Source organism: Hyperolius riggenbachi, chromosome 6 (genome assembly GCF_040937935.1).
Source record: "Hyperolius riggenbachi isolate aHypRig1 chromosome 6, aHypRig1.pri, whole genome shotgun sequence".
Classification (NCBI taxonomy): domain Eukaryota; kingdom Metazoa; phylum Chordata; class Amphibia; order Anura; family Hyperoliidae; genus Hyperolius; species Hyperolius riggenbachi.
This window is the reverse complement of record NC_090651.1, coordinates 82,737,395-82,750,348: the sequence shown is the minus strand read 5'-3', so window position 1 is coordinate 82,750,348 and position 12,954 is coordinate 82,737,395. Positions and strand designations below refer to the sequence as shown.

Genomic DNA, 12,954 nt, shown 5'->3' with positions numbered 1-12,954 from the left:
AGTGGAAGAAGCACAAGGAAAGAACAATAATTCAAGTAAATTATAGAGGTGTGTCTTAAACAGCAACAAAGACCAATAATATTCTGGGAAAGAAGTGCTTTGATTGTGGTAACAATTATACAGCGTTTTGTGCATGACTCACATCAATAGTGTTTTTTTCGAATTTTGGACCACACATATTCAGCACCATTTCAGTACCGAACAACTGGATGGGGAAGCTTGGAAGGAGGAAGTAGATAAATGACCCCTTCCCCCCCCCCCCTGTCCAGCTGTTTGGTGCTGATATGGTGGTGAATGTGTGTTTGGGTCCCGAATACCATAATGCCAAACAACAACACTACTCAACAGGCAGTGAATGATAGAGGAGGAATGTAGGTGTAGTTGTCTCCTGGCTTTATGGAAATTATTTGAGCCAGTCGCAAATTATGTAGTTTTGCTGTTTAAGCTTAGTCATGGCCTTTGTATACAGAGTTAAAGCAGTGAGTCACTGTGCCCCTATTTTGTGAAGATTATGCCAAACTTTGACACTCACAGAGGCTCACTGTAGTCTTGTAAGTAGGAGTTGTCTGGCATGCTTTTAAGCTAGTAAGTGATGGACAAATATGGAGGTAGTGATTCCCTACAGGGACACTTTACAGCTCAACTCCATGCCCAAATAATTTCCTTGTCCTTTCCTGTCTTTGGCATGGCTTATTCTGTGTATCTGTGTAGAGGTAGTAAGCTTATGTCAATCAAATCATTTGGAAATCAAAGGAAATATTTAGTATATTTTAGCATATTTGAAACCTTTTGAAAACTGTGTTTTACTAGGTTTAGCATTGACTATTCATTAGGAGGAAATTAACTATAACAAGTAAACATTACATTTCATGAGGTAAAACGAAGAGAGAGACAGCTCATGACACAAATGACTACAGCAATAGTTTGTATTGGTGCAAATAGGTGAATACACAATGTTTGGGCGTTGCCCTTCCTCACATTCGGAAGGGCCAGGAGGAAGGGACCTGAGGAAGGACCACGCCCGAAAGGTTGTGTATTCACCTGTTTTCTCTGATACAAGTTATTGCTGTAGCCAGTTGTGGGCATCTCTGTCTTCTTTCCTTAAGGGGCCCATACACTCAGCCGATTTTCTGGCCGACCGATCGATCGATCGATAGATCGATTGCAAATCGGTTGGCCAATAGACCGATCAATGGCCGATTTCGATGGATTTCCATCGAACTGGCAGGGTGGAAAATTTAGGTCGATCTGATGAGATTGCTTATCAGTTTGCATTGGCCTTAATGGAAATCTGATGGCAAAAAAATGCCATCAGATCGAATTTCAATAGATTTCAAACTGAAATCTATTGGAATTCTATCCTGGTAAAAAATGTTCTAAAAACGCATCAGATAGATCATCAGATGCATTTCTTATCTATCTGCTGCCAATCTGACGAGTGTATGGGCAATACCTAAGTAGCAGGAGTCGTGTTCCTGCAGCAGTCTGGCGCCAGCAGCCAGGTACCAAGTTTGTGTACCAGTAGAATGTGGTAGGTGAGCTTTGCAGAGCATTAATGTAATATAATGCAGGCCAAGTTAAGAAGTAACAGAAATTGCAGATGAGATGTCATATTGCAACTTGCTGGATGACAATTCTTACCTGTAACAGCAGTGACACTGGCCCTCTTACTCCTCTTGCTTCCCTTCTCTGCCCATATATGGAAGACGTACTCCATACCTGGGGTAAGGTCAGACAAAGTAGTGGTGGTCTTATCTTTGCCCACAGTCACCTCCTCGCTGTGCCCATCAAGGGACGAATACGTGAGTATATACTTATCTATCTGACCACGAGCAGCCTCCCACGCCAGGCTAGCAGTGTCTTCTCCAACCTGTGTTGTCCTCAAGTTTTTAGGGCCATCAATTCCTGAAAACAGAAAACATTTGTTTTTTTAGACAATCACCTAAGACAAAAGATATTTTCGTCTATCACAAAACACCCAATGTATTTAATATTGAAATTTGTCACCATCATCCAATAATAAGTACATATTTTGAAACATATTTAATTTTAAATTCATTCTCAATAGAAGTGGAAATACTGGCACCCAAGAATGGTGTAAGGAACGGGGGGGGGGGGGGGGGGGGGGGCACCCCAAGTCTCTGTTAGGGCCCTTTTCCATTATCATGACTGCAACACATTTCTTAGTGGTAACGGGCTGTTTAGGGCTCTTTTACACTGCAAATCGCAAATGCAATATAATTTCAATTGGGATTTTACAAAGCAATTTTGATGCAATTTTCTCTGAATGCTAGGAACACAAGGAGAAGACTTTTGCGATCAGGCAAAACTGCTTCACAATCACATCACACAAGTATAAAAGGGCTGTGGTTTTCATTATTTTGCTGATGTCCTTGTGTTACAATCTGCATCTGCTGGTAGATCCCTGCATGTACTACCTCTGCTTTACCAGCAGATGTCACCAGCCTCTATGAATATACAGCCTGAACTTTCCTCTGCCCACCAGCAGAGGGTGGACTCTCTGGATATCTCTCCACAGACAGGGAGGAGGCCTGGACTATCGCATGGTATTTAAGCCACACCTGAACACTCTGAACTTGCTAGCTCTTTGTTCCTGATCCTAGCCATCCTGTCCGGAGTTCCCTGTTCCTGGTTACCTTGTTCCTTGATTCCCTGCTGTATTGATCTCCCGTGTTTTGACCTTGTGCTTTGTATTCCGACTATTCTTTGCCTAGCGATTACTGTACTGTTTGATCTCCTGTGTATGACCTCTGCTTGCCGACTATCCGTGTGTCTCCTCCTCGATTGTAATCTGTATTTTGTATATATATTCCTAGGTTTATGTTGTATTACTATTCTGGATCCAGGGTCTGTGTGCACACAATTCTATACACTGGATCTACTCTGCATAGCTCGCTTATGCAGAGAGGTCCTTGTATAAACCCTGATTTTCATACCTTGTATGCTTATTGTATATATCTGCCAGTATTATTTGATGCAGTGTGTTGTATGTGTGTGTAGAATACATTGCCTGCAAGTTGATACTGATTGTTTCTGTGCATGAGGTGAATGCACAGTATTTCTTTATTTTCATTTAATAATAAATCCTTATTATTCATTTACTCCTGGTTTGGCAGTCTTTTCCTAAACAGTGACATCTCTGCCTGGTTGCGGGTTTGTGCGTTGGTTTCTGTTTGCTCCAGGTGCAGCGCACAAACTCCATGCGAATTATAACACCTTGCTTTTGCGATTTGCATGCAATTGGAAAGCACAGCAAAACTGCATGTAGTAAAACAGCCCATAGTGTGTCAGGCAGTCTTTCCTGACACAGGACTTGTTCACCTTGGGTTTGATTCCCTAATGATAATTCACTCAAACATGGATGTGTGGTCCTGTAAGCGTATCGCGTGGTCTTAACGTACGCGCGATCCTTTGAAGTGTCGCACGATGTGATGGTAACGCGACCACGATACTTTACTAGCGTGGCCACTACTACATTAATTAATGTAGTAGTGGCTGTGCTAGTGAAGAAGCGAGGTCTAGCTACCATCACATTGCGTGGTACTTCAAAGAACCGCGCATAAGTTAAGAGCACACACTACGCTGACAGGACCACACGTAGCGTTTGTGAAGAGATTACAGAGGCGCCAAAAGGATAAGAACAAGTGCTAAAAACATTTAAAATTGCTTATGAGGCAGTGGTAGTATTCAAATAAATACATTTATTGGCATACTCCAAAAAAAGGGGGGACTGCAACGCGTTTCACAGGCTTAAACCCGCTTCCTCAGGCAATAAAAGTTGGGAGCATACAATAGTATAGTCTCAAGGTCACAAATAGCGCCTCTGGGTGGTTCCTCTTGCTCGCTTGTATTAACTTGCGCTGCTTGAGTGCCTTATCCTTAATGAATCAACCCCCATGAGAGTAGAAGGCTGGACGCATGGCAATATTACCGGCAGAGTGTGAATCAGGCCCAATATCTTAACACATCGTGTACATTGCCACGGTTAATTTTCCTGTCCACACATTACTATGACAATCACAGTTACCTCCATTTCTCGGTTTTATATACTGTAGTCGTACTTCATGCCTTTTATTTTGAGTTGAATTACTCAAAATGACATACAAATTGTGCATTGTGTTGTGCAGCACATCAATAGTCACTCAGTAAGAGCAGCTGTCACTTCTGTATGACTTACAGAGCATTATGGATTTCTGCCTGGGATGTTTTGTCAGAGATAGCATCCATTTCTCTGCAAATAATTCTACCTTGTAAAAAAATAATTTTTGTAATATTCACAAATCCCAAATGATAATGCCGGAGGGACCACAGGGGGAATGTTTTTGTCTGTGCACGGTCACCATCCTGTTTTTAATTCTTCTTTACATTGTTCAGATGAAAACAAGTAATCCTGCTAGGGTGTCACCTTCTTGCAGCCTCAGCAGCGTCCTTCATCTACACGGTCCAATTAAGAGCATTATTAAGGAGAAGCGCCATGATGTGTCATTGGATTGGAGATTGAATAATAATAAGGTTTGTAAGTTATACATGTCCCAAAGTCACTATCCTTCAAAGGTTATTATCTGCATACATGTTAATAGTCTTCTCTTACCAAAAGTTTTCTTGAACTTTGAACTATTGCGAACTTAGAGAACAGTATTACAACAGTATTACCATTCCGCAGGATGAGACAATTTATTTAACTAATTGGATTTGCACAGGTGAGCTAGAGATCCACTCAACTACAGATCATACAAAACCACACGTTACTCCAAGACAAGGTTATGTTCTGTATGCCATATCTCTTCCCCACAGATCATTTTAAGTGCGTCCATGTTATTTTATTCTGTGTACAACACTTCATCTGCTAACAGCATGTGAATTCATAAGCCCTGTAAACACTTTAAATATTGCTACTCGATCATTAGCACAACATTACAGGGAACAAGTGCTGCCAGGAGAAAGCTGCTTACCTTTATTAGAGGAAACACGAGGTGACATGTGAAATGATGAGATAGACGTGTACAGTGCCAAGCACACAAATAACTAGGCTGTGTTCCTTTTTTTTCTTTTTCTGCCTGAAAGTGTTAAACATCAGTTGTGCAAGTGACAGTTTCTGTCCGGGGACAATAGCGTAACCCTCACTGATAAGGAATTGCAGCCATAAAACACTTTCCTGTCAGTAAATGGCTTCTGAGAGCAGGAAACAGATAAAAAGGGTCAATAGTTTATAGATTTGAGCTCTGGCATACTTCACTGAAGGTGATATAGAACAATGAAACAGTAAAAACGTAAAACTCTGGGATGAATTAAAAAAAAGTCATTTTTAGGAGGAGGATATAATTGTTTATCTCGAGTTTATTTTCACCTCGTGTTTCCTATAAAGCTTTCCTGAAGTGGAATAAAAGTTAAAAAGCAGATATTTACTGAAGTAGGAAGAATCTTAGATAGTCCAGAAGCTTCCCTGATCCTAATTTAGCCATCCGTTCCAATGCTTGGACCTTCCGAACATATTTGACAAGAGCTTGTTAAGTGTATACTTGTAATCACAAGAAGGAGGACCGGCACCGCTCAAATGTATCAATTGCTCTTTATTGAAGATAAAAAGGCAGCAGGACAGACCGCTGTTTCGGGATAACCCCTTCTTCAACTGCTTAATGCCATACAAACATGTGATCCCATACACCCTTAAATACCCTGGAGGCGGACCTGATGGAGACCTGTTGAACTAACATGCAAAATATAGTCAAAAAAATCTAAAAGGCAAAGCGCAAACTCACCATGGTGGTACAGAGTAACACGCTCTGTATAGGACAACAGCGCACGCCTCTCCAGCCGGAAGCACCCCATGTGAACCCGACAGCCAACCACAATGTGTCAAAGCGCCACGTCACGCACTGCTTCAGGGCAACCACTCCCCCAACGTCAATCACAGGCAAAAGAGCGGTCTGACGCGTAAAGAACGCCACAAAAAAGGCGTCCAAACGCGATCCTACACGTAAAAACCGCCGCAAGAACAGCGCCCAAACGCCTATACAAGACATGGCGTAAGGGGGGGGGAAACCGCAACCCAATGCGTGACAAACGCCGCAGGGACGCCGCACAGAAAAAGGCGTTAGAGTGCCATGGCGTATAGGTGGCATTTTTTGCAGAGCCCACCTTGTTCCATGGATGAACTTGAGTCTCTACAGGGGAGGCATCGCCATTGTCCCTTCAGCTAATCCTTCATATGTGTCATGTCGAGGTATTGTTTTTATTGTAACACGTATATGAGCAGGTGTGTTGACACAGGACATGTTTTCATGTTGTGCGACACATCCTGTTCATCAGTTTTGTATCATGCCGCTTCGCTGTAGGTTCATGGCGAGGTTAGCATGTTTTACTTTGTGTTCGCACTTTTGAACATTACTATTGGTCTCTGCGTGGGCACGCCTTTAGGAGGCGTGCTGCATGCACTTGACCACGCCACATTCATGTTTGGTTATGGCGTTTGATACGCGCTAGGTTGTGGCTGTATCATCGATTGGATGGTTAACCACCTATACGCCATGGCACTCTAACGCCTTTTTTCTGTGCGGCATCCCTGCGGCGTTTGTCACGCATTGGGTTGCGGTTTCCGAAAACGCCTTTTTTTTGTGCGGCGTCCCTGCGGCGTTTGTCACGCATTGGGTTGCGGTTTCCCCCCCCCCCCCCCTTACGCCATGTCTTGTATAGGCGTTTGGGCGCTGTTCTTGCGGCGGTTTTTACGTGTAGGATCGCGTTTGGACGCCTTCTTTGTGGCGTTCTTTACGCGTCAGACCGCTCTTTTGCCTGTGATTGACGTTGGGGGAGTGGTTGCCCTGACGCAGTGCATGACGTGGCGCTTTGACACATTGTGGTTGGCTGTCGGGTTCACATGGGGTGCTTCCGGCTGGAGAGGCGTGCGCTGTTGTCCTATACAGAGCGTGTTACTCTGTACCACCATGGTGAGTTTGCGCTTTGCCTTTTAGATTTTTTTGACTATATTTTGCATGTTAGTTCAACAGGTCTCCATCAGGTCCGCCTCCAGGGTATTTAAGGGTGTATGGGATCACATGTTTGTATGGCATTAAGCAGTTGAAGAAGGGTTTATCCCGAAACAGCGGTCTGTCCTGCTGCCTTTTTATCTTCAATAAAGAGCAATTGATACATTTGAGCGGTGCCGGTCCTCCTTCTTGTGATTACACGTGGCACTCCCCAGGAGGCACTGGGGTGTTTAGGACCTGGGCACGCTCCAACTGTCGGCATATCGGTGCTGCTTCCCTCCTGTCTACACTGGACTACAAGTGTATACTTGTGACATTGCTTCCGTCCGTGTACAAGCAAGCACATTCATACTGAGCATGCAAGATACGGTCTATGTATGCCCAGTAGAACAGACCTGTGGCTTGGTTCTACTGGGCATACGCACTACTGATGTGCTCATATATGAACAGGAGTATGGCCAAGAAGAGAGAGAGAGAGAGAGAGAGAGTCCTGGGCAGCAGTGGTGGGCTTGAGGAGGATCTTGGAAGCCTATGACTCTCGGCTATCCAGAGGCTTCCCACTCACAGTTTTGCTTTAATATAGCTGCTGCAAATAGTTACACCTACTAAAATTTCAGTAAATCTAATACTGTATGTGTCTTTAGAGAGACTTTAAAGAGACACTGAAGCGAAAAAATATATGATATAATGAATTGGTTGTGTACTATGAATAATTACTAGAAGATTAGCAGCAAAGAAAATATTCTCATATTTTTATTTTCAAGTATATAGTGTTTTTTCTAACATTGCATCATTCTCTAATATGTGCAGATTACACAACACTCAGCATTCAAAATGATTCTTTCAGAGCAGTCTGTGAACTAATGAACTCTCCTCTGCCAGAGGAAATGTAAATAGTTAACTAACAGTTGAGATAATAAAAGTCAGAAAACAGCCCTCTCCACGACTTTTGAAAGTCTTAGAGATAATGACTTTTTTGTATAGAGATAACAACTGGAGTGTCTTAACTCTTCCTGTACTGGAAACAATTAGACTGATGTATCTGATCTTAATGTTTTATTTCTCAGCTGTACTACACATATAAATCATAATATCATAGTTTTTTTTTCGCTTCAGGGTCTCTTTAAGGCCCATATCCACAACACGATTTTTCAGGAAACATTTTGGTGACAATTGATCATTTTCATGATATCGCGTAACATTGCTCAACAAACATTAATGAAACAATGTTTAACGATGTGTGATCACCCTCGGTGGTAGTTCCTATTAAACGACCGTCGTGTCGAATCTCTGAACGAGCGATCATTCAAATCCCCACAGACTCCCACAGCAGTTTCCGGGATAATGTAAACAATCATTTGCTTCCATAAATGCAAATGACACTTACAGATTAGACTAGATCAGGCCTGGGCAAATTTTACGTGGCCCGGGCCACATTGTGCGGACCGCGGGTCACATGCCTGAAATTCCGACCTCTCTCCCTCCGTGAAAAGTTGCGAGTGGGCAGTGGGGGATTTGAAACTCACCTCGCTCACCGATGTTCCGTGACGCGTCTCCATGGCAACAGGGCATCACATGACATGACGTCAAGACGTGCCAGCATATTACACGCTGGCGCTCCCTGACAACAGGCCATGTGACGCCTTGTTGCCATGGAGACATGTCACGGGACATCAGTGAGTAAGATGAGTTTCAAATTGCCCAGTCGCAACTTTTCACAGAGGGAGGGGGAAAGGAGGGGAATCTGGATGCCTATCAGAGGGCCTGAGAAGCAGACATACATCGATGGACATATGTCTTTTTTCAACCCAAATAACTATGTAACATAGTTTGCCCGTCACTGGGCTAGATGGATCGAGAAACGATCCTTTGTGAACAGAGATCCCCGATCCATCTGCTGTGGGTAGCTTTAGACGCTGCACTATGTGAAGGCTAGCCCTTCCATTAGGCAGATGAGACTTCAATTGTTGACAAAAGAGGAGGGAGGGTGGCAATTTTTGACATTCATTGCTAAACGTGATCTGTATTTAATGGTTCAAAATCAATAATTAACATAAAGGCGGCCCCCTGCACACAAACACGTTCCGTTCTGGGAGGTTGGGTTATAGTGTCTATACTGGAATGTGTGAATAAATTATTTAATTTGGGACAACTCCGAATTCAGACATACAAATATACAGAAGCTAAAGTACCACCACACCTTTGCAGAGCAACTTTTGAAAAACAGTTTCTGTCTGCATATTGTTGACAGGGATTTGTATGTGAATAGTGATTCATTTACATTTGAATGATGAACAATTTTTGATTACAGCCATTCATCGAATTCTATACAATCATCTCAGCACTTCAAAGGCATAATAATGGAACTTGACCGGCCTGATTTACTAAAGCATCTCCAGAGATCATATTCAGGGGGATATCATAAGTGATCCTGCAACCATCAGAGTGGATTAAAAAAAAAAAAAAAGCCTGTCATTAGCTGGTAAATAATGCAACCTGATGAAAAGTCAGTGGTGAATTGCACAGTGGATTCTCTTCATGGCCTTTTTCAGCTTCCAATATGATTGTTAAGCTACGCATACCTGCTGGTCTGACTCAGCCATGGTATACTACCTAACTGGTGAAAGAACCAGTAATACTGCCATGGGCAGGCAGCACAATTTCATGAATAATCCCCAAACTCACCAACCATGACTGTCATCTAATGTGACTCATAATCACTCAAAAGCAGCCATTTTCTTATTTTTTTTTTTATAAGTTCAGGCCAGGATTGCTGGATCAATTATGATCTCCTACTGGAGAGGATTGGAGACCTCTAAATATATCTCAGTAAATAAGGTCTTAAATAATTTATGGAAACTGTAAAGGTGCTCATTGACCAGATTGACCAAGAGAAATATTCCTCTCTGACAGGATCTGAAAATGGCGCACCGTATCCCCGATAAATGTATCATAAAAGGCTATTTACCATTTTAATGTAAATACATTAATACATTAAAATGGTAAATTGCATTTTATGATACATTTATTGGCGAAATGGTGCGCCATTTTCAAATACTGTTAATTAGGCAGCGGGGGTCGCAGGGAGAGGCAGTGGGACACTGGTGTTAAGGCAACATGGGTGGAGGGAGTAGGATTAGGTGGAGGGAGGATGTGGCATAGGCATACATTACCTTGTCCCAGTGATTGCTCCTTCACTTCTTCAGTTAGTTTTCTATAGTCCTGCATCCAGCCAATCACCATGTGGCTTCAGTCCCCGTATCGTGATTGGCTGGATGCAGGAATACAAGACAAGGTAATGTACACATCCTCCCTCCACCCCCGCTGCCTAACACCAGTGTCCTGCTGCCTCTCCCCCCAACTCCCGCTGCCTTAACTCTAGCCCCCCCTGCATGCGCCATTTTTTTAGCCCTTATATTGCTATTTAGCATTATAAGTGTAAGTCACCCTGCATGCGCCATGTTTTAACACTTATAATGTTAAATAGCGTTATATAATATAAATCAATGCGGTGCCATTTTTACACGCGCCATTTTTACCTGCCTCAGTGGCCAGGCAGGTTTGGTGGTTGTCGCAATATCGAATGCCGTTACCATCATGCAGGCAATTAAGCCCTTTCAATTGAGATCTTTCCAGCATGCCCAACCAATATATTTGACCAATTTCAGACATTCTTGTAGTTACACCAATTTTCATCCAATTTGATAAAATTATTGAATGGGTTGGTTGATGTAGACAAGATAAGGTAAAAAGACAGTGGGAGCCTAACATTATGGGGGGTGGAGAGGGGGGTGGAGACAGTGTAAAGATTAAGGAGGTTGGTAAAACTTCAAGTAGCCCATTTCGTGTAAACAAAATAGGTAAATGTGTTGGTAAAAATATAAAGTGCATGGTAACCAATGCTCGGAGCCTTGCAAATAAAATAGACGAACTAGAGTTCATTCTGAATGACAAAGGCTATGACATTGTGGGAATAACCGAGACATGGATGGATGAAAGCCATGACTGGATAGCTAATTTAAAATAAAAGGATACAATGTGTTTAGGAGGGATAGAACAGGGAAAAAAGGTGGAGGGGTTTGTCTCTTTGTTAAGAATTCTTTTACAGCTGTCCTCAACGATGAGATGGAGGAAGATTGCGAAGATGTGGAGTCCGTTTGGGTAAATATTCATGGTGGAAATAAAAGTTGCCAATTGCTTATTGGGGTATGCTACAGACCACCTCTTATTAATGAAGCTGCAGAACTGCGATTACTACAGCAGATTGAAAAAGCTGCAAGTAAAAACGAGGTCATAATTATGGGCGACTTCAACTTTCCAGACATTGACTGGGGTATTGAGGCTACCCATTCTGGTAAAAGCAGCAGATTTCTGGCAGCACTACAGGACAATTACTTGACTCAAATGGTAACGGAACCAACTAGGGGGAATGCGTTACTGGATCTGATCATTTCTAATAGACCAGATAATGTATCAAATGTGCAGGTTCAAGAACATTTGGGAAATAGTGATCACAACATGATAACGTTTGATCTGGTGACTGATAGGCCACGGGGCAGCGGGACCACTAAAACTATGAATTTTAGAAAAGCAAAGTTCAATCAAATTAGGCAGGCACTAAGTTTGGTGAACTGGGATAATGTACTACAAGGGGACGACACTGAAGGGAAATGGCAAGCTTTTAAACGTATTCTCAATCAATATTGTAGTATGTATATCCCATATGGAAACAAAATGTCTAGGAATAAAAAAAGGCCTCTATGGATGAATAGAAAGGTTAGGGATAAAATGAAGAGGAAAAAGAATGCCTATAAGGTCCTAAAACAGGAGGGGACTGAGGCTGCACTAAGCAATTATAAGGAGTGCAATAAAAATTGTAAAAAAGAAATTAGGCTGGCAAAGATCGAAGCTGAAAATCAAATCGCTAGGGATATAAAATCTAACCCAAAAAAGTTTTACAAGTACATCAACTCTAAAAAAAGAAAGGTTGACTGTATAGGAATCCTAAAGGATGAGGGTGGGAACTCAATGGTGGACGACCAAGGTAAGGCAGAGTTATTAAATGCTTTCTTTGCTTCTGTCTTCACAAAGGAAACAGCACTGTTGCAAATTACAGAGGCAGAAGAGTCTCAATCTTCTAACTGTAATATTAAATACTTAACGCAGGAAGAAGTAAAGGCAAGACTAAATAAATTAAAAATAGACAAGGCACCTGGCCCGGATGGCATGCATCCTCGGGTCCTAAGAGAATTAAGTTCAGTTATAGCTAAGCCCCTTTATCTTATCTTTTGTGACTCTCTTGCAACTAGCAGAGTCCCAGTGGATTGGCGTACAGCCCACGTTTTCCCATTATTTAAGAAGGGCAAAAAATCTGATCCAGGAAATTATAGACCTGTAAGCTTAACATCAGTTGTATGCAAACTATTTGAGGGGTTACTAAGAGATACTATACATGACTTCATAGTAGAAAATAATCTTATTTCTCAGCATCAACATGGGTTTACTAAAGACAGGTCCTGTTTGACTAACATGCTCAGCTTTTATGAGGTAGTGAATGCTAATATGGATATTGGGAATGCTGTAGATGTGATATACTTGGACTTTGCAAAGGCCTTCGACACTGTTCCCCACAGAAGTCTGGTGCAAAAGTTGAGGATGCAAGGACTGGGGAAGAGTTTGTGTGCATGGATAGGGAACTGGCTAATGGACAGAAAACAAAGAGTTGTGGTCAATGGATCGTACTCAAAATGGGAGACTGTTAGCAGTGGGGTCCCACAGGGGTCTGTACTGGGTCCAGTGCTCTTCAATTTATTTATTAATGACCTAGTAGATGCAGTAGTGAGCAATGTTGCTATTTTTGCAGATGATACAAAATTGTGCAGAATCATCAACTCTCAGGAAGATAGTGTCATATTGCAACAGGATCTGGATAGGATGGCTATATGGGCAC

At 42.3% G+C, this 12,954-nt stretch overlaps 1 protein-coding gene across 2 annotated transcripts in view; it reads right to left on the bottom strand.

Annotated features, from left to right (window-relative positions):
* The window catches only part of LOC137520976 (tenascin-N-like), a 132,896-nt gene that overhangs the window by 26,537 nt on the left and 93,405 nt on the right, over positions 1-12,954 (bottom strand). For both annotated transcript variants that reach the window (XM_068239620.1, XM_068239619.1), the window contains exon 8: positions 1,642-1,905. In XM_068239620.1, the coding sequence (XP_068095721.1) occupies positions 1,642-1,905 (264 nt within the window). The remainder of the gene's footprint in view (positions 1-1,641; positions 1,906-12,954) is intronic.